The sequence below is a fragment of the Anopheles ziemanni genome, chromosome 2 (assembly GCF_943734765.1).
Source record: "Anopheles ziemanni chromosome 2, idAnoZiCoDA_A2_x.2, whole genome shotgun sequence".
NCBI classification, from domain to species: Eukaryota; Metazoa; Arthropoda; class Insecta; order Diptera; family Culicidae; genus Anopheles; species Anopheles ziemanni.
In genome coordinates this window covers 75,065,988-75,093,879 of record NC_080705.1, presented here as the reverse complement: position 1 = coordinate 75,093,879, position 27,892 = coordinate 75,065,988, and the positions used below count along the sequence as shown (strand labels likewise).

The following is a 27,892-nucleotide window of genomic DNA, read 5'->3' as shown; positions in this document are numbered from 1 at the left end:
TGTATGTATGTATGTGTAAGAAAATTTTCCCACGTCGCGCGTACGGCTATAGTTAGTTCACATCATCAGCATATTATCAATCGCCAATTCTACTCCGAATCTGAGTAACATGGCCGCGGCCAGCTAGTACCGGAGGGGCGGTCCATTCTCATCTAAGAAGGACCTTCGAAAGGTACAGCTTCTTCTTCTTCTTCTTTCCTCTATAGTTTCTGCGTTTTTGTTTGTGATCTTCTCTTGTAGGAACATTCGTCAATTATCCATCTGAATCGAAAATTACTGATAAGACGGAGACGGGGGTGGGGGCCAAATCGATAGGGTGAGGATATATGTGTGTTTGTATATGTGTATGTGTTTATGTGTGTTTATGTGTGTTTATGTGTGTGTACGTGTATGACGGTCGTCGTCCCGTAGCCATTAATTCGCTTCAATAGCTGCGACGCCAGCAAAAACCGAATATCTCGCGTGGCGAACTGTGCGATTAGACACGGTGCCCACTCCTTGACTCCGCGTATCAGCAGCCCGGCTAGAGATCGGTTAGAAGAAAGGGATACCGTCACGGGGCATCATCCTGAGGGTAGAGAATGGACACCTTACACCGTGGAGCAACGTTTCCATTCCATACTTGGCTACGGCACCATCGCCAGGCACCGGGAACCAATTCACGACTTTTGCTCCCCGCCTGCCCCTGCCGGTTTGGCCCCGCGGCCTTCCTTCACTGTGGTGGTGCTGATTTCACTAGACTTGGCTGTGTTTGCGGATGTTGGCGGTACCGATGATGTACCTCCGCTACTACCTTGGTTACTCTGAACCGCTGACTTGTACGAGGTCACTTTCGCTTTGTTAGCACCTCCGGGTGGATGCTGCTGCTGCTGCTGCTGATGCTTGATACCACTGCTACCGGCGGCACCGGAAGCCGACTGCAAGAAGGAGGACGCAGGCGCATTGGCGACCAGAGAACGCTGGCTGTTGCCCGTGTTGTAGGGTGCGCGCACAACTCGATTGCCGGCCGAGCCGCTACGGCGTCGCAAAACTTGGTTGGAATCACCGAACGATCCGGCCCGCGTGCGAAGCCGGTTTGACACGTCAACGGTCTTGTTGCCGGTTGAGTCACAACTGAAAGGAGAAGAAAATGAATACAGCAAACGATCATAGCTAATTGAACAATTTCAAATTGTAAGTAACAATTTCTGTAGTCATTGAGTATCTGCTACACGTGGCAAATCTCTTCAAACTGTATTTTTCAAACCCTCCATTATTTACGGAGCCCAAGGAATATGGGCACGGGATGTTCCTCTGAACTTCTCCAAACTTACCGCTTACGATTAGCGTAATGGCTAGCGTAGCCAGCATTGCTATAGCTCGACGATGCTGAACCGCCACCGCCACCACTTCGCCGATGGCCGCCTCCTCCACCTCCACCACCACCTCCACCACCATGGGACGAGTGTCCGCGGGATGGACCACCGACCACCGCAACACCCTCGCTCTCCGAGACGCTGCGTGGACGGCGCTTCGCCAGGCACGGCTTCAGATTGCCAACCCCCTCGAGCATTTCGTTAATCTGCGGCTCTAGCACGCGGAAGTCCTCGATCGATTTGAACTTGTCGAGGTACTCCTTCAGCTTGGGATCGATCGTCAGCTTGGCAGCGTTCTTGTAGTATTTCTGGAAGGCCCAGAATTTCTCCAGCCCGTACAGTTGGCCTGCGGAAGAAGAAGAAAAGGGAAGGAAGGACGATTTATTAGGTTGAAAGCAGCAATGATCGGTTGGGGCCGACCCGACCCTTACCATTTTCGTAGTCCGATATTGTTTCCTGCTGGAAGTCGTCGTACAGCTGCCCCCGGAACTTCTTCTCCAGCCCGTACGAGTAGAAGCGGAACAGACACTCCAGCCCGTACCGGAAACCGTCGGCTGCGTCGTCGATCGCCAGCTGACGGAACTCGTTGTACATGTTCTTGTTGAAGTTCTCGCGCAAGAAGAACGACCAAAACCGGAACAGCGTGTTCATCTCCTGTGACTGGCCGGGGCCCATGCGCTTGCGCTCCTTCAGGCACCGGCTGTGGTACTTGTGGTAGACCTGCTGCGTAAACCCGTTCTCCTTCAGCAGCGCATGCGACGGATGCTGAAACACGGGCAGGCTGTGCGGCAGCGAACCGTAGCTCGACGCGGTCGGGCTCGTGCCGGCCGAGCTGCCGATACTGGTCGTACGCGGCCGATGCTCTACCGCGTCCAGCACCCAGCCGACGTGGCTTTCGACCGGTGGATTGTGCAGATGGCGCGTTTTGCGCTTGCGCGGCGTGATCGGGTCCACAAACTCGTCCTTGTTCACGGCAAAGAAGCGTGCCTTGTGCCGAGCGCCGGCACTAGTCGAGGCGGCACTCACGTTCAGGTCACTGACGTCCAGCAGCGAAAGGTTCGCGGACAGGTCGTTCTCGACCAGCACGGAGGACGATGGCGCCGGCGGGAGCGGTGCCGAGTCAACGGTCACGGTCGGGGCGGCCACCACTGGCGGCGGCATCTCCTGGCTGCTGGCCACCTTCGTCGCTGGCTTCGGTATCATCTTCTCGAACTCCTCCTGCGTGATCAGGTTCACCTGGCGGTGGCTGTGGTGGCCACCGACCGTCCGTCGACCACCAGTGTTCACCGTGAGCAGGTCCTCCTCGTAGTTGTACAGCCCGTCGTTGATGATGCGCTCCAGATCCTGCGTGATCTTCGTGCGCGTCGTAAAGTCTCCGGTACGGTCGTACCCTTCGTGCTTGGCCGGTCGGGGTGTGATCTGTGTCACGATAAGCAGCTTGTTGATTTCGTTGTCCGGAATCTCGTAGTCCGACTCGTCATCGTCCTCCGACCAGTTGTCGGTGAAATGGTTCACACGTCCACCGCAGCTCCGCGGGATATCGAGCTCCTCATCGAACTGAAAGTCCAGCACCTCGCGCTCCTCCGTGGCCACGCCACCCACCAGGCCTGGCAGCTCCGCAGTTGCATCTGGTGCAGGGGGAGCAGACTGCGACGGATGCTTCAGCTGGTCCGTCGACCCAGCGCTAGTGCTACCAGCAGCACCGGTGGACGTTACTCCACTGGCGTTGCTGGCAGCGCTAATGTTTTTTGGCTGCGACTGGCTCTGTTGCTGGCCCCCGGTGGCCACAATCGGCGGCGGCTGCTGCGGCTGCTGCGGCTGCTGCTGCGGATGGTTCTGTCCCGAGCGGGAGCGTCTTTTTACCTCCTTCCACAAGGCCGCCTCTGGCTGCCCTGGCTGGCCTTCTTGCTGCGTTGCGGATTCTTTGTCGCCGGTGGTGGGCGAAGAATCGTTCGCACCACCTTTTAATCCTCCCACCGCGGCAACCGCTTCGGCCGTTCCCTTCCTACCTCCACCACCAGCGCTGGCAGCCGATTGCTTTTTCTCGTTTTCGTTTACCGTCGTCGCTGCTTTACCTTTCTGAGAGCCCCCTCCTCGACCGGCAGCTTTGCCTGTCGCGGCCAACGACGCCGCCGGAATGAACTCCGGCACGTCCGGGTTTAGATTTTCCTCGCCGGTGGACGGTGGTGGTGGTGGTGGCTGTTGTACCGGAGACGGTGCTGGTGCCTGTTTATCCCCACCCGACGAGATCACCTCCTTCACCGAGCATGGTTTCACCATCGGCGCGACACTGACCGAGGGTATCATGATGGGCTGCACTTTGGCCGCTTTGCTCACCGGGTTGCGTATGTTGCGGGGTAACGGAGGCGGAGGAATACTAGAGAGGATTTTCGAGGCGACCTGCAGCCGCGGAACGGCCTCAACTGGGGCGTCCCCGGTGGCGGTGTCCGTGCTCGCGACCACCGGAGCCACCGCCACTGGCGAAGCTGCGGACGACGGACCGTCCACTTCCGGCTGCACGGGCGTTGATGCTGCTGCTTGTGGTTGTTGAGTGTTTAGCAAACGCGTGGCCGGGTGCTGCTGCTCGCTGAGGGTCGTAAAGTTAACGCCACCGTTCATGAACGTCACCGAGGGATCGATTGGCCACACGGTCGGGTTTACCCGGGTGCGCACCTTGTAGTCTTCGATCAGCTCGAGCTTATCGGACTCCTTGATCGCTTCGATGATTATGTCGATGTCGTCGGTTAGCGCCTGCACACGGTGGAACGACGCGATCAGCGTCACCGGCAGGAACCCTTCCGGATCCATTTTTCTTCGTAGGTAGAAATCACGATTTAGATTTTCCTCGCTAAAGTAGTATTCTCTGCAGGGAATGAGAAGCACACGGGAAACGAATTTATGTCAATCAGGTTGTTTTGCTACAACACAATTTACTTTACGGCACCCGTGAGAATACTTTACATTGAAATGAAAATATTTAAAAAATAATCAATTTCAAAAATAAGGAAATTATTCAAAAAGTAACAAGAAAAGTTCTTTGGTCTGGTGAAGGATGTGAAGATCTTTTTGTTACACGTAGGAGAATATAGTATTTAGTTCCTATGTTTTAAAATATTGAAGTGAAAAAGATCATCCCAGTAGCTGTTTGGGTGACGTTTGCATACTTACATCTGTTTCTTGATGCACTCCTTTATACTAAGTTGGTCCATGCCGATTAGTGGTGCACCATTGTAGTAGAACGTGCTCAGGTAAGGCATGATGAACGCCGCTTGATCGCTGCCGATCTTCGTGTTGACCGCGTTGAACTCGTGGAAATCCTGCCCATTCCCCACCGCGACCCCGCCAGCGGCAACACCGTTCTCCAAGCCCGATGCCACCGCCATCGAAATGCCCCGATCGCCACCCATATGCCGTCCGCCTCCTCCGCCGCCCGATCGCATCGGGACACCGCGACGGTAACCGCCGCCTATGCCACCTCCGCGCGATATGCGCCCACTTCCACGTCCGCCACGGTACGACGGTGGAACACCACCACCCCTTCCTCGGAGGCGATTTACGCGGTTCGGCGGAATGCCGCCACCACGATGCGTTTGTTGCGGCTGTTGCTGCTGCTGCTGCTGTTGAGCAGGTTGTTGCTGCTGTGGTTGCTGCTGTGGCTGCTGCGATTGCGGCTGCTGTGGCTGCTGCTGCGATGATGATTGCTGTTGTTGTTGCTGCTGCTGTTGATGTTGCTGGTGGTGGTGACCGGCAGAATCCTGATGGTGCCAGCCACCGTCTTCATAGTCGTCATACCGCCGGTGCCGGGGAGTTCGTTCCCGTCTCGCGCGCGGCTTGGGCAGGTCAATCTCCAGCGGAACCCACTTTGGTTTCGGACCCTTGCGCACGTTACCGTTATTAGTGGTGGACGCGCCACCGTTAACCTCACCCTCGTTCCCATTTCTCGCTCGACTGTGCGGCCGGCTTTGGGGATCGCCCGAAGTCTGCTCCGCAGCGTTCGATGATGTGCTACCGGCTTCATTTGCCACTTTACCAACGGCCGAGTTGGCGGTTGAAGCTTGAGATGAACTTGCCCTCTTACCGGTAGCGACATTCGTACCATCGTCCCCGGTCACTTTTGCTCCTGTCGGGACTGATTGCTGCTGCCGTGCGGTTGCTCCAGTGGCGCTCGTCGTAGAGGGTACATTTGCTGACGCCGACTTTGCCCCACCCGACACCCGATTGTCACTGTCCGCCGGAGTATCGCCATGAGCCGGTGGCTTTTTGGGCGATTGGGCGGAAGACGGTGCCGTTGGTGCACCCGCCACGCTTTCGCCTCCTTTCGACTGCGATGGAGGACCGGATGCCGACGAAGACGAGGATGACTTGACTGCGGCAGCAGTACTCGATTTTTCCCCGGTTGCCTCACTCGATCCGCTTTTCTTGGCGCCCTCCGCAGGGCCAACCTTCTTCTCGCCCAGCGATGGCCAGTCTCCGCTGTTCGCAGTGAAATCCGTTGACTGAAACGCACAAATGATCGGGTGATTTTGTGTGACAGATTGGTTGCCAAGGCAACGGCGATGAAAAACGATTGTTGATATATCGCTCCAACGGAATAACTATATCCGCGTGCTTACCTTTGTGTTGTTACGTTTTTTATCCGGCTTGCCACCAGCTGGATGTGCTGTTGACGGCTTATTGTTAGGATCATTGGTCACCGTTTTGTTATTAGCATTACCTGGGCATGAAAACAGACGAAACACAATTACATAAACAGGTGTTCCTTTCGACTGATATTGTTACTGTTATTTTCATACGCTCGATAACAACATGTTGATGGCGATGGGTAATTCTACTTCAATTTCGAATGGTTAACAGAGGAGGAAAATATTAAACGAATCGTTACTATCCGGACTATATTAGCTGCGATAATGGGTAACGTGTTTCGGTGCACTTAAATCCGCATTTACCTTGAGCTTTGCTCGGCTGCTTAGGCTGTAGGACACGTTTTTCGGCAGCGCTGACTGCCACGCTGCCACCATCGTTTTTATCAACGGCCGTCGTCGTTGTGGTCGTGTTTCCCGTTGTAGCGGCCGCAGGAACCGTCGCTGCTCCCGCTGCAGCCGGTGCTTTCGTGCTGTGTTTGCTGCTCTGGCCGCGGGTTTCCGTGAGTGGGATGATGGGTGCTGGTTCCACGGACGGGGTAACCTGGTAGGAAGGAGATGGACAGGTGGAAATTACCAACAAGACATCAATCAACTGATATTTACTGATTTTTGGTAATGAGAGCAAATGTTTCAAATTAAGCGCATTTGAATAACAAAAACTTTGTTTTGGTTTTTGCCTGCTCTTGCTGGCAGATTGATGCTGGCACACACAAGTATTTTGCCCTTAAAAAATATAGGATAGTTTTTCCACTAACCGATACCACCATTTCGAAAAATAGTAATAAAATTGCAACTATTTTTTTCTCTGTCTTCAAAATTGCGCTACGCGGATATTTTTACCACAACTCGTATAAGGTTTACCACTTGGAACCACTTGGAAGTATGACACCATAGAATGCATTTATGAGTTTATCTGGAAATTTAAAAACACCTGCACAAATATCGCACAGGTCCCTAACCGGAACTTATTGTTGTTTTTTGGCAACTGTGTTATACAGTATGTTTTTACATTCACCACAGCTTATAACACGATCTAGAAAACCTTCAATGAACGACTGTATCGTTTTAGGTCATACCATTGGCTTCACAGCTTCAGATCATTATGAACCCACAAGGCAGATGAAGGAACGGAAGAAGTTTTACATCTACGAGAATGAACTGGCCTGCATATTCTTCATGCCAGCTCCAGAGAGGGATGTCCTAACCTTAGAACCCATGCCGACAGTGATTGAGGAAATACGCGATAGGTCGCGGGAAACCATTCAGGTCATACTACAGTCTGAAAGAACTCTTCCACACTTGATACCTGCACAGAGCATGCATTGTATCAGCACAGAGATGCACCTTTTCAAGACTTAGGGTAAGTATTAAATCATTTAAGACGTTGGCCTCGTTGCCGAGGGTTGTACCTTGTACAGGAGGGCTGTCCCTGAAAGGTAAGCAGCGCCAAAAAGATCGTGATGCCAAAAAAAGAATATCTGGAGAGTAGCTTTATTAATAAAGTAGCGCAAAAACTTGCAGATCAAATTTAATTTATGCCTATTAAATGATGCCACAGATGAAATGGTTTGTTATATTTTAAGTCCGTTAAATGTGAGTTAAAACCCTGTCATCGATATTAGTAAGTTTGTTTGTTCTTCGTCATCACTACCAAAAGATATTTCATTCCACTCAAACATACTGTCGAATCGAGTAGTAAGATCTCGATCGATCGTAGCTGCTATAACTCGTGCTTCAATACGTTTGATGTACATACCTTCCATGCATTCACTTTTGGCAGTGGTGCTTCGACAAACTTCTTCGCCTCCTCCTTGCCGCGTTCCTCCTCGTCCGAAGGGGAACCCGACGTGCCGGAATGGGCACTACCACCACCACCGCCGCCGGCACCACCGGCACCTGTTCCGGTAACGGCACCAGCTCTACCCTCCGGAGCTAAATCGTCTTTGACTTTGTCATCCTTGATCGATCCCTCGGGGGCACCCGGGGCGTGCAGCAAACGACTGCGATCACTGGATTTGCGTTTGCTGTCCTTCCGATACGGTCCCGCACGGTCCTCCGGTCCTCTTCCCTCGTTGCCGGCAAGCTTACCGCCCGGACCGGGCTTGCTGCTGGTACTGCCGCTGTGTGCCGATGGTCCACCGGCCACCGAACGCCGGCCGGCTCCACGTGCCGGATTGCCGCCCGCGACCGGTCCCTTCTCTCCGACCGGCTTTCCAACACCCCCCGGGCCGGCCAGGACGGCTGCCTTTGCTTTGCGGTCCCGTTTATGGTGCGACACGACCGGTACGAAGTTTGCGTCATCCTCCAGCTCCTCCGGTGTTGGCTGCTGCTGCTGCTGCGCGTTCACATCGTTGTTCATTGCATCTTTGCCACCGTCGCCCAGCGGTGCCGGTGATGACGATCCGGCCGCTGCAACGGTGACATTGGCGCTGGCGGCACCGGTCGCGTTCTGCATCACAGAATCCTTCGCCGTGCCGGCCGCCGACGGTTTGCTTTTGCCGCTCGCTTTCGCACTGGCCGGCGGCTCGCTGCTGCCAATGTTTTCCTTGTTACTGTCCGCCTGGTTCGATGAATCCTTGCCTTGTTCCTTCAGGTTCAGCAGCACGTTGGCGTAGGAAGAGCTGGAGGTGTTGTTGTTGTTGTTGTTGTTGTTGTTGTTATTATTATTGTTGTTGGTGTTGCCGGTAGCGCTGCTATTACTGTTGCTGCTGTTGCCGGTAGTATTGCTGCCGGCGCTGGTGTTAGTGTTAGTTCCGGGCGACACCTGAGTAGAAGCCATCCTTTCGACTCAAAATCGCAATTCACGAAAGGACGAGTCCTCCTGCGAATGACGGCAGTTGACTCTCGCAGACCGGCGTAGTGCACTTTGATAATTGAAAGCACCGGAGGGATGTAAGGAGCGAAAAAATGCCGCCTCGTTGTCGATTCTCCTATTAACTACTGGTAGAAGCTATAAAAAATAAAACAATCCCACACCCCACTAATAGTGTTGTTTTGGTCGGCGTGGATGAGCTTCCTTTTTTTGCTCCGCACACTTTGTTGTACACTTTCGATCACGCAAAAAAAAAGATCCTAAACAATAAAACTGTTCACAAAACACAAACAACCGATCGTATCCAGCACACCGCCGCCACTCCTTCCGCCGTCACTGGAGAAAAATAGATAGAGCAGAAAACACACAAGGATAGGATTGTTGTAATGTTGTTTCCACGTTTTTATGGGATTGTCCAAATCCTTGGACCACAACCCACAAGCGCACAGTGTCCTTCCTCCCGGAGAAACGTCACCCCAAGTTGCAAGTCAGTGGATCCGCAGATGTACCGCGAGAGCACGCGGCGTTTCGTACGGCACACAATCTGTCAGATGGTGCTCGATTTTTCCAATTGTTTTTTTCCTCCTTGCTCCTCACAAGACGTACAACGAGGTGGTAGCGATACGCAGGTACAAACACGCACACGCGGCGGGGCGCGCTTGTCCCTTAGCTGTCATACACGCATTGCCTACTACGATCTCTCGCTAGCACCGCTTCTCTTATCGACCGTTCCATCCAACATGCTGCCCATGTTGTGCTGGTGCTCGTCACAAGAGATGGTGTGGTAGCTTATTCGTTTTGCTTCCGTTTCGCCGCCGCTGGCTAACGAAAGAAAGGAACGGGTGCTCGACTCACGCGACGGCACGACCGAAACGGTCGCTGCCAAGAGGGAGCTCGGCGAGCGAGATGGAAACAGCCGCAGCACCGGTAGTGCGTACGAGAGCGAGCTGTTCTCGATTTACCTCGACACGAGGTAGCCGAGGCAGCACATATGTATACGTATATCAAAATTCGAAAGCACACATTTTTTGACTTTATTTCTAGAGCTCGCAATCAACACACACCTTCCTCACCGAACACACCGGGCGAAGAAGAAACCTAAGAACAAGCGAGCGAACGGGCGAACCACCATACAAGAGACAGAAGAAAAAAATGAATGAATGCATGAAACGTTCTTGACGCACGATTTCGGGGTTTTGCCTTTGCCACTGCACTACGCACTACGATCTGTAGCGAACGCACATTGTACGCGATCAGGCCGAAAAATACAACTCACGAGCGGCGGTGTGGTGCCGAGCCGCAAAGAACTATACTTTATTGGCCGTGTAACGTGATGACATAATATATGCAACCACACAGACGGAGCAAGTCGCGCTAGATCAGCCACGCACCGCAGAGTCCACCGTCCTGCGACGGGATTCGGGACTGTGTCGTCCCTTGACGGTGCGTGGTGTGCGCGAGACGAATCCCCGGAACCGGGACGTTGCGATTTCGAAACACCGACCACGGTCGCTAGAGGCGGTGCGAACACCAACCACCCCCGGGGGACGAGGAAAAGTCTGCCGTCGAACACGCGTGACCACACGTTTTTCGCACTTGTGCTGGAAAAAGCCTATCAGTGCGGAAGTACCCAGCAGCCGAAAGGACTTGTTCCGGATCCGGTCGAGATACGGGACACACGGGCGGATGGTGTAAAACTTTCTACCCAGGACACACCGATGTCACCATTATCCCTTCGAGGACGTACACACACACCGTCCCGATGGATGTCCTTGCCTGGTGGTCGTCGTCGTCGACTTTTCCGTCCCACAGCACCGTGTGCGGTACATGTGTCGGTCTCACTCGCAGGCACACCGCACTTAGAACGGACTTAGAGGTAGAGGGTTTTTTTTCTTCTTTTTCCGTTTCTTACTGGCCAGCCGGGCTAGGCTAATCTCCCGTTTTCCATGGTCGGATCGCTGGTTCGCGCGAACGATTGTAAACTTCCGTGCCGCACTGTTGGTTAGTCGAATGGAAAGCACGAATTTTAGTCCGGATAAATATTTTGTTTCCTTCACGAAACCACGTTTTCGTGCCGAGCTGATCTCAATGATTTTTTTAAGGTTAATGTGGCTGTCAAAAAGAAGGATTCGCAGTAGTGTTGGCAGAATCGAGATTTGGAAGACTTGAAGATTCGATCCCTACACGAATTCCAAAGATTTGAATCCCATCTGACGGATTTTAACAATTTGATTAGATTGGGACTCGATTTGATTCGGTTCTGACTTGATCCTAATCTATTTGAATTTGATATGACTCGACCTAGACACGAGGTGAGTTGAATTAGTCACGTTCAGTTTACTCGAATCGGGCGCTGGTTAGAATGGATTAAACATTCATGAAGGTTTTTGTACGATTTAACTTAGGTTCGAAAAACATTCATGAACCTATTTTTAACAAAGAAATAAAGTGGAACGGATACGAAAATAGAGGGACAATTATTCAGATCAGCACCTGATTTACATTTTTACCGGATTTTGAATAAAACTATCACTCTACATTGATAATCTTCATAGACAATGTTACATACAACAATAACTATACCCGCTTTTCAATGCCTGCGAAAAACATCATTTTCTGACGATAGTACATTTTTATTATCAACAGAACTGCTAACAACGGTGAAGCTCATGGATTGATGAATTGGGATTCGGATTTGGGGATTCGGTTTACCCACCACTAGAACAAACCTGCAGCGCCGCCGGCTGGTGTCAGTGCTTTATCGCGTCAGGTTTTGACAGGCGAAAATGTATGGGATTTGACAGCTGCATATCGTACCGGATGGATGCATCCGATTTTATCTGTCCACAAAGTTGGATTTTATAAACTCGGAGTCATGGTTTTTATCTAGGAGAAATAATAAAATTCATTTAATCTTCTTAGAATTTGAAAAATTACAGAAACATTGGTGGACCTGACGTCCGATAAAATATCGTGCGACAATGAACTGATACCAACCAAACTGGCATCAACTAGTTTCAAAAACCTTGGTCACAGCTTAAAATAATAACTGCCCGGTTGACAAAAATTCAAATTTTTTGCAGCTGTCCAGCAAGTTTTTCCATAGCAGATTGCTGGGACTCTTGCTGGAACTACATAGTACCAGCAACAATGTCAATTTCTGTCAACCGGGTGCTATTTTAGCTAATTTGTTAATAACTTTTAAGTGCCTCGGTCAATTTCGGCAACAGACCCTCAAATGAAAGGTCTATTGAAGGCAAACAACTTGATACAACAAAGATTCTACCTCGATTCTTAGTTTATGAAATAAACATTTGAATCGGATGTAGGTACAGATACCTTGGTTGGTAATTGCTGCTGAAATTTGTAATTCTTTTTTGATTCTTTCCACCGATTTGTACATGAAACCCCATAAATGAAAAGGATGAACAATCGGAACAGTAGGCTGATGTGCATTTTTTGCATACTTACAGGCCTGGCAGCAATGGCAGTTAACATCTAAAGAACGATGGCATGCGGCAGCCTCCGGCGAGCATTTTCGGGCCCGTAGATTCATCAAATAGATGATTCGAAAGAACATCTAGGCGACCATGTAAGTAAAAATAATGTATTGAAGAACAATGCAAATACTTACATTGCAGCGATGGCAGTTGAAAAACACAGTACGACTATGAGGAGCGTGTATGTAGGAAGGACTTTACGGGTAGCATGCGGCAGTAAATGGTAAACTTTTACGGACAAAAGGATCCATCTGTTTTGGGTAGAATTCGAAAATGAACATGGTGATAGGATAGTTTGTTTTTTCCCGGTACCAGGACTTGTTACCAAACACATTGGTGCGATTGTTGCGTGTATCTCTACTCTACCTCGGGGTCCACACTACAGCGCGACGTCGCCTGACAGGAGATGAACTCCATGTAAAAAAAACCTTGCGCGATGTCGCGCAAATCGCGCTAGATTTTTTTTTCATGGAGTTCAGCGCCTGTCAGGCGACGTCGCGTTACGCGACGGTGCAGTCTGGAAAGCGTGTTAAAGCCAAGAATAATGCAAAGAGGCGGGCGGTTCCTAATGCTTGGTCTACACGAAGCGCAAAGCAACCTTTGCAAACGGTAAAATGCTGTGAGTTAGCGGTAAAATGCTGTCAGATGGGCAGTCAACTGTCAGAATGTGCGCAAATGTGTTTTTCGGTCGGCGAGTGAAAAATAGATTTGCGCACCAGGTATAGAGTGCCGGTGGAAGGAAAATAGTTGTGTGTGATGATGTGCAACGGTTGTTGATAAGATTTCGAGGTGTACACTACCTCTCTGCTGTTTTTTTACAGTTAAACACTCAAATCAACACTGAACGCGCTTTCATCTGCATCGGCTCACGAATAGCAACGTCTACACGAAGCGAAAAAAAGTGGCAGCAAAATCGACATTTGCGCGTGTATTTTCAGAGTTTTGCGCCTCGTGTAAACTAAGCATAAGAACAGACTCGAAGGGCCCAAAGGGTATCCCTCACTACTCCCAAAAAACTCCGCAAAAAGCTGTTCCTTACACCACCAACCTCGCATGTAACCTTTCCTAACTAAAATATTAGCCACGCAACAGCTACTGGTGATTCTGTTGAGGATAGTTGTCTTAATAGATCCTGACACTAACCCTGGCAAAATATATCTTCTTCTTCTTGGTGTAACGACCTCTTGGTCATGCCTGCCCGTTAAGTTCTTACGAGACTTGTTTCGCTGTTGTACGTGAATAGTCAGTCCTCTCGTATAGGGGAGGGTCCGGTCTCGGTTGGGAATCGAACCCGCGCCGTTGTGGTGTTGAGCCCCGGCGCTCATGGGCCGATTTTTGAGCGAAATATACCCTAATCATAGTTTTGAGTCGCCTGTCGTTAACCATGAAAAGGAGGTGGTGATACATTTTTACTATTCCTAACTCCGTATGTTTAATCCACCTGACCAAGAAAAAAATGGTGGTATACCAAAATAGATTACGTAAAGCTCTTAAAAGTAACAAAAACAGCTCGAGAATGCTCGAATCTCCTAACTAACCTAACCCTAACGAAATACATGGTACACTATCCCTGCTTGAGTAGCCATAATGACGCATCTCCTACACTTCATCTTGTGCCGCATCCATGACTAACTATGCTCTATCAGTTATATGATTCAAACTTAATTATCAGTTATTTGATTAAATAATGGCAATAATGGCAAAAAAAGAAACAACTTCGAATTGTAGTACTGAATATTGAAGACATTGTGAAAAAACAACATTGAATTGGGGTTCTGAATATTGAAGTTATTATTGAAGCTAAACAACGTTGAATTGAAAATGTTGAGCGAATATTTGTCTCACTCTTTCGCCTTGTAGCATGCGTTCACCATGGGTGATCATGGGGCGCTCATGATCGGGGAAATTTACGAAGTTGTTGCCGTCTTCTAGAGCAACATTAGTTGAAATATTCTGGATTAATTCTGCTAGCCGGTCTGCGCGGAAAACGCATTTACCAGTCGCAATTTAAAAATTGTGCAAAATACCACACATTGTGAAAATGGGTTTTTTTTTGCCGTTAAATTATTGCTCTGTTTTATGATTCGGAATCGGTTGGTGATTTGGCCGAACGTAAGCGAAAAGGGTGAATTAGTGGCGGCTCATGCAATCCTGAACCTGTGAATAAAACAGCTCTCATGGGGTCATTTCACAGGCTTTAGGAATTAAATGTCTCAAATACGTTCACTGATGTATTGTAATACCCTTCAAAATGGACGCAAAGTACCAGTTTCCTTACCTGTCGCTGCAATTTAGTGTGTTCGTGTTGATTGAATATAATTAAAAGAATGTCAAATATACTTATATTCTTACGTAAATCATTAAATGAGTTAAACAAATCATATGAAAAATTGACAAGTTAGTTGTGCATGTATGACATGACGGATTGAGATTCGGATTCGGAGATTCGGTCCTCTAAATGGATTTGAATCGAAAGATTGGATCCCAACTGGATATCGATTTTCCCAACACTAATTTTAGTGTTTTCTCGACGTCATCAAGGTTACTTGAAGCAAGCTGCTTCGTTCCAAACCCAGATTTGTTGCGAGGAACAAGGAATCGACGAAGAAGGATCGATGAAGATCGATCCTACAAGACTTTCTTTCGTACCTAATCAATGAAAGCGTAAAATGTCAGACTATCGTATATTTGTTTTGATGACCGAGCCAGCGGTTGTGAGATCAGCTGTTTTTGGGACATCATTCAAGTTTTGTTCCAGTAGTGCTTCAACAGAAAGTGAACCAAGTGGTTGTGCGCGAAGCCGAGTCTTATTTAGCAACGTTCAGAACTGGTGTTTGTGACTTAGGTTGGAAATGCCCATAAAAGTGCCACAGAATGGAAAACTTTAACGAGTATTGGGAGTTGTTCGTTGATAAGAAAGATTCGATTGCCAAAGTAGGTGTAGCCCGTAGTGATGAGCTGATAAGTTTCCCCTCTCGGCCTAGGTCGGATGACTAATGCGTCGGCTTTATTTGTTCTATTTACTTTTCTACGCATTATCAGGAGATTATAGCCTACTACAAAACGCTGGATGATCGTGAGGATGGAACAGAATTGTCGGAACAATGTTGCGCTTTTTTTGCAAAGAATATTCTAGTGAATCCTTACCCAACGTGCCAACTGCTAAAGCTTTTAGCCATGTCAAAGATCCCGGGGAAAAATAACACCATCTACGAAATAGCCACATCCGCTGCCCTCAAAGCTTTTGCAGATGATCAACGTGCCGTCGATCCCAGCAAATGTTATAGCATTCTGGCTAACTGCCTCATATCAGTGAAAGCAATCAGCAGCCTGAAGCCACAAATGATTCACGCCTTGGAGTTTAAGCAGATTGACCTAGAATGGCTAATGTTGGCACTGTTTGCAAGGAAAAGTCTCAAACTGTTGATCAATCTACTTCCCGAGCTATCTGCCCCATTGAAACAGCAATGGACGTGTGATGCCTTAGAGAAAAAGCAACACTTTGTCAGCTCTTTCTTAGACTCCAAACAAATCTATGTGCATCACGCAAATTACATTCGTTTCATGCAACAGGTGGTTCTAGCAAACACCGCTGAAGGATCGTTTTCATCACTGTCCCTAGACATTCGGCCGATGCACGATCAGATCAAGGGTCGGTCTTATCTAACGGCGTACTTGCTAGAGTTGCAACGATGCTATTTGCTGCAGGATGCTCTCCATAGCGTTGATAAAGCCTTATTACCCTCCTGGGACTTTTCTCAGCATTCCACCGTGATCGAAATTCTTGCCAGGACGAAAATGAATCTGTCCGGTTGCGATTTTTCTACCATTTTCGAATTGATGGGTAAAAATCATTCGTTAATTGAACAAATCGCAGTGTCGTTGGGCGAGAAGATACCGATGGAATGTTCCGAGACAATGCAACTGATTCAAATACAGACTCTAATGGTATTGTTCAAGGCGATAGAAAGCTCTTTTGGCTCCGAAGGGAACGAAAACATCTCATCAAGTAATCTCGATGCGCAGTTGAAGTCGCTTCTAAAGGAGACGGACCTGCAAACGTTCGTGCTAGCAATCGAATCGATCGTAACGATGCTATTTGTCCGTTCGGAATGTCTTATCTCGGACGGAGGGCCGACAGCAACGGAAGGAAAATATTTCCTCTGCAGCCTCCCCCTGCTAGGGATCGTGGCGACGTGCATCAAAGCAACCATGATCACTAGGAAACACTCCGCCGCCTACCTCGAGGCAAGCGAACACTGGAAGCATCGGTTTCAAACCGTTCTGGATCATGTCATCGACGTTTGTTGGCGCTTATCGCTGTTTGACGCCGATGCTTCACTGGCGCAGGAAAACGCACCGCCAGCCACCGGTCAGCTTGACAAAAACCCGGCTCGTCATGCGGTACAGCTTACCGACTTGCTATCGGTTCCGATGATGCAGCCGATAGAAAATTACTGGGAGCCGTCGAAATCATCATCAACGGACAGGGGTAGCTTGTTTCGTAGCGTGGAATCAATCAATGGGACCGACGGCAGCAGCGCTGCCCATCGACAGCGATTTGGACGATATGGGACACTGCCGAGGCAGAAACCGGCTCGCCGTCACACCCGATACCCGTTGACGGCAACGGGCTCGAGCAATTCCGGTGGAAGCAACAAAGACCTGCGGCGGCAAACGTCCGAGTCGATACCCTACGCAGTCGATGGTGACGGAGAGGCGCATCATTCCGAGGCCAAAAGTGCTGCAAGTAACAGGAAAGCATTTACCAAGCTTTTTGCCTCCCCCGAAACGCTAGCCATCGTATGCCTTACGAATGATAAACTCGACTCCGCCAAGCAAATCATCGATAACCACAATCTGCATGAACTACCGGTGGGCAGACTGGTGCAGCGGATTGAACAGATGCAATCTCTGAGCAGTAATCTCGCCGCGTTGGTGCAGAAGCATGAGCGCCGGGAACAGGAATCGAAGCAGGCCACCGAAGGTAGAAGCGACACGCTGCTGGACGACATCCGGTCGAAAACGGCCTTTGGATTCGAGATTTCGAAGGTACTGAGTACGGTCGAAACGTTCCTCAAGTCGCAGTCCGCTGGAGTCGAGGAACCGGAAACGCTGCCGGACGATGGCATGGGGGTGCTCGCGCCGATGGATCGCTTCGTCGGGCGGTACCCTTTTCTGGGCGTGCACACGGGCAAAAATCTACATCTCAGCCAAATCGTGGACACCGTGCTCGGGCTGCCCTTCCGGTACGAGCTGAATTTGGCGATCTACAATTTCCTGCTGAAAAATGCCAAACCATCCGCCGGCGTACCATCGCTCGCCATGTCCACCAGCATGAGCGGAACGGGAGTGGGGGAAATGTCCCCATTGGTGGGTAATTTTGTCACCTTCTTCGGCTCACTAATCGATACTCTGCAGATCGCACAGAGAACCACCCGAGGCCCCGGGGGCACGGGCTCGGCCGATTTTAGTCTCACCGTTGGTCACTTTTTGTCCCGCGAAATTTGCCCACTGGATGCGGTGGAAAATGGTGTTGTGCTGAAGCGCCGTGCTCGATTTTACAGCATGTCCGAGCGGGGAGAAGAACTGAAGCGGGCGGGATCTATCGACCGACAGCTTGGGCTGCTTACAGGCGCCAGCGGATCGCCATCGTTGGGCCGCACGAAGCAGTTCCTGGGACATCTGGTGGACTTGGTCGATACGTTGGAGATACCTTCAACCGAGGGCGATGGTAGACAGGTTAACGAGCTCATCAAGATGGACCTGCCGGGAATCCTGCTGGATGGTTTGTTTGGGCGCAAAATGTCACTCCGGACGCTCGATGCGATGGCTTCGAAGCTGGGCGTCCATCTGGTACAAATCATCGGACAGAAAATACTCCGTACAACTGGTGAACCAGCGGATGAAACCAACCACACAAACGTGGACGGTCTGTGGGACTTTATTGCGAGTAAAAGTGACCTTTTGTTGCGTTTATGTCAAACCCAGCGTGACGAATTCGCCCCGCCGGAAGCAGACATTTCGCATTCACTAATTCGGCAGTATAAGAACCTTCGTAATGCAACTCCCTCCGAGGGATCACTTCCACTCATTCGCTGCAATCGAGCAGAAGGACAAAGTGGTGACAAAGACGAATCTCAACACCTCTTCCCCCTTGAGGCTGCCTGTGCCTGTTGTCCCTTGAAGACGGGAAAATGTGACGATTCTCCCGTCCGACCGACATCTCTCAGGTCGTGTTCGGATGGTAAGGATATGGAAAGAATAGCTCACGAGTTGTTGGCCAACGTTGACCGCTTTGCCAATGCGAGCGAGTGGATCAGCGCATCGGAACATCTCTTGACGGCGATACGCGGGACAATATCCGCCCCGGTGCGTGCCCAGCTCCACGCGAAAGCGAACCAGCTTCGAACATACCTGCAGATCGGGAACATCCTCCAGGCGCAGCTTCCTCCGGCGATGGAAGGCGACGGTGGCTGGCGCGGCGTTCGAAGCTTTTCCGAGAGCAACAAGAGTGTCATCCTACAGCAGCTCATCGAAGGGGGCGAGTATCGGGTGTGCAGCGAGTGGATCAAGCTGCATCCGATCGAGGCGGAGCGCGAGCTGGAGATGTTCATGTACGCCGTGCACCGGGTGACGGCCGCTTCACCGACACCGGAGGCCGTACTCATGCGTGGCAGCGAGACTCCGGCGGGACTACTGTTTGCCATCATCGAGACGATGCCGGTGGAGGCGGTGGTTAAGCTGTATGAAACGATGATGCTCAACATTCGGAGCGTGCCGGTCGTGAGCTACATGCTCGAGTATTTGCAGCGCCACGGAGCCCGGAAGCCGTTGTACCAGAAGTACGCCATCACGCTGCGCATTTTCGAGTATCTCGCGCGCGATGAATACGACGGGCTGTGGAACCTGGCCAGTCGCCCGCTGCTCATCATCGAACAGTGTCTCATGAATTCCCGTCTCGAACTGCTCGGTGCGGTGATGCGGTCCGTTAGGCCACTGCTGGTGGAGGAACTATGTCGGCCGTGCTACGAGCACCGGGAGTACATTCGCGATCTGCACGAACAGTTGCCCTCCGGGACGGCTCCGGTCGGTGCCACTCGTTTGAACCCGGTCCATGACGGGCTGTTCATCGGGCACGAGTGTGTGGACTGCCTGTTTCGAGTGTACGCAGGGAAGGCGCTCGAGTACAAGGTGTTCGCCGAGTCGCCGCTCCCGGCCGGGCTGGAGGATGACGAGGCAGGCCATGGGTGCCGGTTGAGTCGCGTATCGAGCTACGATTCGCTCAGCGAGATCGCCCGTCCGTTCGTGATACCGAAGGAAATTCCACCGCGCGACCGTTGGGTGAAGGACGAGGACGCACTGCACTGCATGTGCTGCCGGCGAACGTTTTCGATGCTGAACCGGCGTCACCACTGTCGACGTTGTGGCCGCGTCGTGTGCCATTCGTGCTCGAAGCGCAAGGAGCGCCTGTCGTCCGAATTGTATGAGGACGTTGCGGTGCGCGTTTGTGACGACTGCTGGCAGCACCTGGACAAGGAGCGGAACGAAGGGTGCGCCGGGGGGTCCACGGTGGGCGGACGACAGGTGGGAAGTGGGCCTCATTCACTTACCGGCAGCCCCGATGGTAGCGGCCAGTTCGAGTGGCAGCTGACGGGTAACGAGCGCTACGACAACGTGATTCGCGATGAGTACAGCTACGAGTATGCGCCCTCCACCGGCCAGTGTCTGGCCATCTGCAGCCTGCACACGGCGAACGAGGAGATCGGTGCCTTCCTGCTGTACCACTGCGCCAAGCTGGAGGCGCTGCTGCGACCGCTGCATCCCGGGTTTCCCAATCCCGAGGTCGACTACGCGCTGGTGGCTCGCATGCTGCTCAACCTGACGCTAGGCGTGAAGGTGCGTGGCGGTGGTGCCGAGGTGGAGAAGATGAAGGAGCACGCCGAGATCATCCTCTCGATCGTGCACGACAACTGCGAGTCGCTGCTGTTGCACACGGCCCCGCTGGGCAACCATCACGGCAGCTTGAGGAAGCTGCGGGACGCACTGGTGAAGGCTGAAAAGTGGACGCTTGCCCTGGAGCTGTCGCTCAAATGTGGCTTCTCGCTGAACGGCGTGATGGCCGCCTGGGGCATGACATGCCTGCGGGCTGGCTGTTACGAGACGGCCCGGGAAAAGTTCTCCCACTGCCTGCCCCGCGTCGCCAGCGATGCGGAGTGTGAAGCCGTCCTTCGGATGATCGAAACTCCGCCCGGGATGGCCAAGACGGTGTCGTCGTCGTCGTCGTCGTCGTCGTCGGACGTGGCGATCGTGAAGCGTCCAGCACGCTGTCCGCCGCTGCTGAACGAAGTTCTCTATGCACTCTCGTGTACGGCTCGCCTCGAAGCACCTTCCCAGCGGGTGATGGCCAGGGTACGGGCAGCTAAGCAGCAGTCAACCGGCTCCCCGGCAACACACGAACCAGCGTTAAACATCCTCAGCACGCTCGCGAATCTGCGTCACATCTGTCAGGGCGAGTTCCGGGAGGTGGATGGTGTGATGGAGGAGCAACACACCTCGCTCATGGACAGCCGGCTGTTCGAAGAATCGATGCACTATCTGCTCGCGTACGGCTCACACCAGAGCGTGGTGGCGTTCCTGATGCGCCACCAGCAGACGGAGGTGGCCGCCTTGCGCTACATCTTGTGCCAGCGCGTCGAGCCGGACGTGTTCCTGCAGGCGGTACTGCTGCCATACCTTCAGCGCGGTGCCCTCGAGACGATCGTGCAGCGGCTTACCGATCTCGACGAAACGCTGCTCCAGTGGCGCGACTACATTCGCTACACTTGCCGCTACCTCGAGACGAACGACATGCTCAACAGCCTGTACAACCTGCAGCTACTGCTGAAGGACCCGATCCGGGCCAGCATGACCTGCGTGCGCTTCTACATTGCCGGCTGCCGCACGTTTACCGAGCTGCACGCGTCCGAGCATCATCTCAAGACGAGCATTACGCATTTGCAGGTAGGTGGCTTAATTTAAGTAATGAGTTTAGTTTCAACCATTCGTCCGGTCCAAATACACTTAAAGCTGACAAACAAGCACCTAAAACACACACACACATAAGGTCGGAAAATTGAGAATGTCACGAACCAAAACGGTTACTTTGATTAGTAACACTTCCTAAATTGCGAACGCTCTGGGAGTTGGGACAAGGTCGACTAAATTTCCTACTTATTTGACTGCCATTGCTATTTTTATATTATTTTCGGTTGTGTCCTTAACATTTTCCGAGTAGCTTTAGTTAATTGAAAATTGCAACCGAAGAAAATTACTAATCGACCTTTTCTTACTGCAAACAGAACGAGCTGGAGCTGTGTAACTGGCAGGAGGTTCGGCTAAACAGTACCGGTTCGGTCGTGGAAACCCATCGATCGCTGCTGATGAAGCTGGATCCGAAGGAGCTCAACAACCACATCAATACCATACTGCTGCAGCTGGAGGTGACCAAGTTTCTGGCCAAGTGCGAAGCAAAGGGACGCCCAACGGTGACCGTGCTACCGAAGGTAGGTTCGGGATTTGTAAGTTGGTGGGACTTTAAGAAGTTAGATTATCGATTGATACTTTCGTCTCCCTTGTGGAGCCCTTTAAAAACTCCTTTAGAAAAGTTGAACCCTTTTAAAATTAAGTTTACTGAAAGTTACCTTTTTCCGTAGAGTGGGTTTATTTAATTTGCTGAATGTCCTCCCTACTCCAACGCTACGGTAGTTTGTTGCATTGGCTTACTTTGATTTGTATCTAAGATGGTTGTTTGTTGAACCCAGATTAAACGGAAGAAACCTACACAATCTAGAGCGTTTATTTTGGATTCGGTGTATCTCTGCTTTGTTCGGAAATAAATGGTCACGAATGAAATTGGCTTACTCAGCAAGCGCTGCTAGCCCTGGCTTCGGGCGTGGCGGGCGTTCTAAAGATAACCTTAACTTCTCGGACTGGTTTTACTTTGGGCAACACGTCACGTGCATGATTTTATCAAAGTAAACAATTTAAGCGAGAGTGTTTTTGTTTATCTTACATCAAGACCTTGAAAGCCTTGTTCCGCTTGCTTATGTTCGTCTCTGGTTAAATTTTTGGGATTGTTTATAAATTCGTTGACTAGCTCGTTCCGCTTTTCCGTTGGGCCAATCGTGTTGGAATGGGTGGTTTTCTTTTTACTTTGATCTTACTGAAAATGAAATTGCTTTTAGCGCCATGAAACGCGTGTTGTTGAACAAGATAGCAATTGAAAAATTAACCCTACTTCCAACGAGTATTTTTTATGGTCTGTCTAATTCAGTTTTTATTGATAATTCTGCGATTTTCCAGATTTTCCGCGACACAACACAACTGCCAACACTGTTCGGCTCTAGTCAGGAGAAACTCCAGCTTGCCATCCTCACCCTAGTTTGCGGACAGAATGTGGAGGAAGCATTCGGCCTGTCCTACAGGTAATTATTATGTGTACAAAGAAGCTATCGAAATGTGGCCCGATGTTTCTCATTTCAAAGATGTGTATGACTCTTGTTTGTGCCATTTGCCATGTATTCTCTTTGCCATTTTCAATTTATCTTCTTTCTATTGCAACAGAATCGTACAGGACTACAACCTGGACGTGCAGAGAGTGTACGCGCTGACAGCCAAGTATTTTATCAACCACGCCAAAATCGAGGACGTCGGCAAGCTGCTTGACGCGATAGTAGGCAACAACGGGGTAGGCACGGCGACCGACTCGGTGGTGTCGGCGGTATGTGACGAAATCGTGCGCGTTTCGGTGGACTTGGCCATCGATCGGCACGGTGCCGGCGTCGACACAAAGGTTGCCCTCGAGGCGCTCATCAGCCGGGCGAGGTCGGTGGGGGTGCGCATCCACTGCTACATCGTTTCCGGGCAGCTGAAGACGGCGTACTTGCTAGCGAATCGGCACCATCGGATCAGCGACATCCGTAAGGTTCTACGGCAGGCGGAACTGCTCGGTCAGACCCACGTGAAGCGTTTGTGCGAAGTGCGGCTGAATCACCAGGAGGGAGGGACGACGGGAAGCCCGGCAGGAGAGGTCACACCGGGCGAAACGGAGCGGTAACGCTTCCAAGCTTGAGTACTCGATTTTTTTCTGAGCTTTATAAAGTGATATATTGTATAACGATTTAAAGACAAAATGTACCGTAATAAAAAAAAGAACAAAGCGTGTGTTTCAAAAAATCTGCTTGTTTCTTTCGAAACACAATACATGTTGAGTTAATAATTCAGTATTCAGTAGTAGCATAAGCCGACTGATACTCACTGTGCAAACATTTTATTTTGAAATCAAGCTTAAATTGACGAAATCAAACATAAGTTAAAATGCCAAAGATCTGCACAGACCATGAAACTAAAAGGAAATCAAAGGTACAGGTTGGTACAACATTTAATTTCAACATTTTAAATCCAGCTCCCTTCTACTTCCTGTTCTATGCCTTAATTTGACTTCACATATTCAGTGTTAGCTATCGGTTTGCTTTATTTGTTAAGTGTACTTATGGAACAGTGTAATGTTAAAATGTCTACAAAAACAAAATTGAAAAATAAAACGGGATCGTTTAGAAGAACATTTTATTCAATATAAATCTCTCACCTTCACTGCCATTCTACGAAGCATGGTTCGGTCTTCAAGCAACCAGTAATATTTGTCCGTAGAAAGAAGTTAAACTGAGAATAGACGCGATGTGCATATATATTTTTTCCACTTTCACTGTTACCTTACATGCATTACAGAAGACGATGCTATTAACATTGCATTTAATTGCATCGTCCAAGTTTCCTTCGCCAATGGAAGGAACGCTACGGAAGAAATAATGTAAAACAAACGCTCACCATATTAATTTAAAAGTGTTATACAAATATCGTCTTAATTGAGATTAATTTGTGTTTTGCTAGGCACCAGATCCCTTCGATTGTTTTGTTTATACTTTCTTATGTATTTGTTCGTCTTTCTTTTTAATCTTCTATTTATCACAATTGCCATATTTCCCACATTGTTTTTTTGTTGCTTTCTACCGAGAGTAATTTCCTTTATTTTCTGACTGCCGTTTGCCGAATGCCAATTTTTACGTTTATTTCCATTTTTTTCCTTCTATTACGCACATCCAAATACGTTTAAATTCGTTTCAATTCGCACAGCTAATAAATTTCGTAATGCTAACAATTTTGATTTCGACTATCACCCGTTGCTAAAACAAAACCCGAGAGAGTTTTTTGTTTGTTTCTACGTACACGTTTTGTCGTTCGTTAGTTGCTAATCGATCTAAATTAAAATTTATTTAAGCTCCAAATGTTACCGACCGTCAGACTTCTAAGGGTAGAAGTAGTAGAATTTAAAGCGCAATTAAGAAGGGAAGGCACGTATCCGAATCGGTGCCCTTTTGCCACTGAAAGACGTCCTTTCAAAATTTTTGTCTGGTAGACAGCAGATCCAAAAAGATTAATAATTTTTAGAATTTCTCTCTCCACATTTTAAGTTATTATAGTTTTAGTTTTTTTCTCATTTCCATTCGTTCCATTTCCCGTCCCTGTTGTTGTGTTGCATTTGTTTTGCTGTCCATGTTAATGTTTATCTATTCTCTCCGTTAGCTTCTGTGATCTTTACTGTTACCTATTGCTTATATTCTACAAAAACCTTCTTAGCCGTTCAGTGGTGCTCTTCTCTAGTGGTAAAGGATGAGTGGCTTTGTTTATGTTTGTTTCGGTTGTGCTTTGCTGTTATTCTTCCACGATTTTACACCTAGTCCTTCGCATCCCAACGAGCCCGCTCTCCCGTTACCCTCAGGAGCAGCTGCACGATTCAACCACCATGTTCGGGATGATGCTGTAGATCACGTTGTAGCTCATGTCGAAGTACAGCAGCTTGATCGATTTCATCTTCTTCGGCGAGCAGCACGGGATGGCGGACGTGCTCAGCTGCATCACGTGCGTATGCTCGTACTTGGGCAGGAAGCTGAGCATGCACTCGCCGGCGCAGTACGACGCCTCGTAGCGCTTCGGTGCGATGATCCAGTCCCAGCCGAAGAGCTCAAAGTCCACCGTCAGCGGATACCGGCAGCAGCGCGTCTCGTTCGCATTCGGGTCGCAGTTGATCGACAGGTTGCGCTTGATGCGCTTCTTCGGGCTTGCGTCACGGAACTCGACCTCGATGTACGGCGTCTTTTTGGGTGAGATACGGCCGCAAAGGGGCAAACGAAAAAGATATATTACTACACATGTCTACCGAGGGGAATGCAGGATGCAATACGCTGCAATAGAAAAGGTAAAGGTAGATCGTAACGGATTGAATGAATTATTTGGTCGTTGGTTGCGTTGTTGTTGGTCTACGGTTTGTGGTGCGTGAGGTGCCCTGAAATAATTATAGAAGAATTTACCATATTAACAGAATAACATATTAGAAGGTACGGTTTAAAGAACTATACGTCTACCTTTCAGCGCCTGCAAAAATATGTTTAATTTATTTCAATCGAACAGAACAATGTTTCATGATTTTGAATCGATCACTCGTAGTGAGTCATACTTACCAGTGTTGATAAGAGTTTATCAATGAAAATATTGCTTGTCTTGCAATTTCGATTTACCATATTTTTTTAAAGAATTCGTTGACCATTACCAATTTAACCATATTGAACATTGGCATACATAATAATCGTAAGATTGTTCAAACAGTAGAAATCGAGAGAAAGAATTACCCATTGACGATGTAGGTGCCGGAAACAGTTGAAGCTGTATCAGCTGTTTGAAAGTATTTTGCGTTCTGCTGAAAAGAAAGCGGCATACAAGCAAAACTGCACTGTCGAACGTGCTATGGATGTCATAATAAATTGAAAAAAAAAATAAAAAAATAAATTTATAAACGAAAGCAAACTCCAAACGAGCAGACCGATCGATTGTAAAATAGTAATGCAGCCAAACGATGGTTAACAAGCAACGGGCATCATATATTTTGGTAAAGCAACTGTTTATTAGTTTGTTTGTATTTTTTTTTGCTATTTTTGTTGTAATTTTATTTCCTATTTTTGTTTTGTCAAGAACTAACAAGCTATCCAAAACAAGCGAACAAAACAAATAAATCAAACACACGTGTTATACAACTTTGGATTACACATTCGGTTCGGTTTTTTTCCAGTGATGGCTAGATGAGTATGCTCGATGAAGATGAAGGTCTTAGGCTTATGTGTGTGCGTGTGTGTGTATGTGTTTTTATGTATGCTAGCACAAATCTTTCGATACCTCAAAGTGAAGGAATAAATGGCCTTTGGACAATGTTGGCGATTAACGTACTTTTCTCTCCAATGTTGCTCCAGAGAACACGTGGGACGAATTGTCCTCGATTTGTTAATGGGTGGAATTGGGTTTATGATATGGATTGTCGCGTGCAGGGGCATTGTCCTTCACCTTTAGCAATGCAAAAGAACAGCGTAAGCGCGTGTTGCTGACTGTACTTGGTTTGGATGAGTCACAACTAACTGCAAGCTGTGTGAAGCGGGCGGTTTTCCTCTCTCTTCGCATCTCGAGTTCTTTCATGCACTTTTCGTTATGCTGTGTTGGTTCATTATTGCTGCTTCATGCATCATAACATTTTTCATCTATTCGTTGCACGTTCTTTGTTGCACTCTGCGCTCTTTGTTTAGTTCTGCTAACTTCCACATTGTGTTATTTTCGTTTTTGTTAAACACTACCTAACAAAGGTCTGTTCATTTGTAGATACAGTAATGTTTTCCACACCTTGGTTCGGAAGTAGTAGATCCTTGAATTTATCTCTTATCTCTCTCTCTTAGCTTCTTTACTATATATAACTTCATTACTTTTAGTTGAAATAACTCACCCTATGAAAATTGAGACAGCTTTTCATCCTGATTTGTGAGCTGCGATTGACCTACGTTTCAGCTGTTTCCTTCAACTGAACTTCCTCTATTTGTTTAGCTTGTTTGAAGAGAAGCTGGGCGGAAAGTATAGCTATTTGTGTGTGTGTGTGTGTGTGGGTGTGTTTTTTTAAATTTAACTTTTAAAAAGCGGAACTGTTTGAATAAACGTGCTATGGGGTTGATGCGCAATTACTTTGCTACATTTTGTTTGCTGCAACTACGGCTAAAATACTACTACTACTATTGAATGCTACTAGTTAGTTGTTGCTGTTGCGAAAACGGCTTGCGCCCATTTCGGTAAAGGAACCGGGAAACTGGAACTCAACTGCCCAATAACGGTGAACGCGTGCAGCGGAACAGAAGTCCGTAAGGCTAAATATCTTGGTTTGCGGAAAACGGAAACCAGTTCGACGAAAGTTCTGTTCCCTGTTACGAGCGACAATAAATCCCAAAAACTTTTCTAGATTTTTGACATTCGTTTTTTTTGTATGCTTTTAGAATGATCTCCTGTGTGTATGCGTGTGGCTACTAAGTTTTACTTTTGTGTTTATCACTTGCTATGTACAACTTCCCATTTGTTAGCTTTCGCTATCACTCTTCATTCGATTTCGCAAATTGGTCAGTAATTTGTTAATACGAAAGAAAAACGGAAAACAGCATAGAATAAAAAAAATGTTTC

General features: G+C 48.9%; 3 protein-coding genes across 3 annotated transcripts; 1 reads left to right on the top strand and 2 right to left on the bottom strand.

The window, feature by feature from the left end:
• Positions 1-364: 364 nt before the first annotated feature.
• On the bottom strand, positions 365-8,777 carry LOC131281692 (la-related protein 1). Its single transcript, XM_058311040.1, has 9 exons — positions 8,761-8,777; positions 7,755-8,703; positions 6,302-6,539; positions 5,969-6,069; positions 4,524-5,851; positions 3,157-4,218; positions 1,787-3,117; positions 1,314-1,701; positions 365-1,113 (listed from the first exon to the last, which is right to left on the bottom strand). The coding sequence occupies exons 1-9, from the start codon at positions 8,775-8,777 to the stop codon at positions 660-662; spliced, it is 5,868 nt and encodes a 1,955-aa protein (XP_058167023.1). The 3' UTR covers positions 365-659.
• Positions 8,778-15,184: 6,407 nt separating this feature from the next.
• On the top strand, positions 15,185-23,478 carry LOC131281013 (zinc finger FYVE domain-containing protein 26 homolog). Its single transcript, XM_058310265.1, has 5 exons — positions 15,185-15,244; positions 15,353-21,313; positions 21,652-21,855; positions 22,655-22,776; positions 22,916-23,478. Exons 1-5 carry the CDS (start codon positions 15,185-15,187, stop codon positions 23,406-23,408), a joined length of 6,840 nt encoding a protein of 2,279 aa, XP_058166248.1. The 3' UTR covers positions 23,409-23,478.
• A 1,334-nt stretch (positions 23,479-24,812) lies between these two features.
• Positions 24,813-25,970, bottom strand: LOC131294342 (growth/differentiation factor 8-like). The gene is made up of 2 exons (XM_058322387.1): positions 25,959-25,970; positions 24,813-25,564 (listed from the first exon to the last, which is right to left on the bottom strand). The coding sequence occupies exons 1-2, from the start codon at positions 25,968-25,970 to the stop codon at positions 25,127-25,129; spliced, it is 450 nt and encodes a 149-aa protein (XP_058178370.1). The 3' UTR covers positions 24,813-25,126.
• Positions 25,971-27,892: the final 1,922 nt, after the last annotated feature.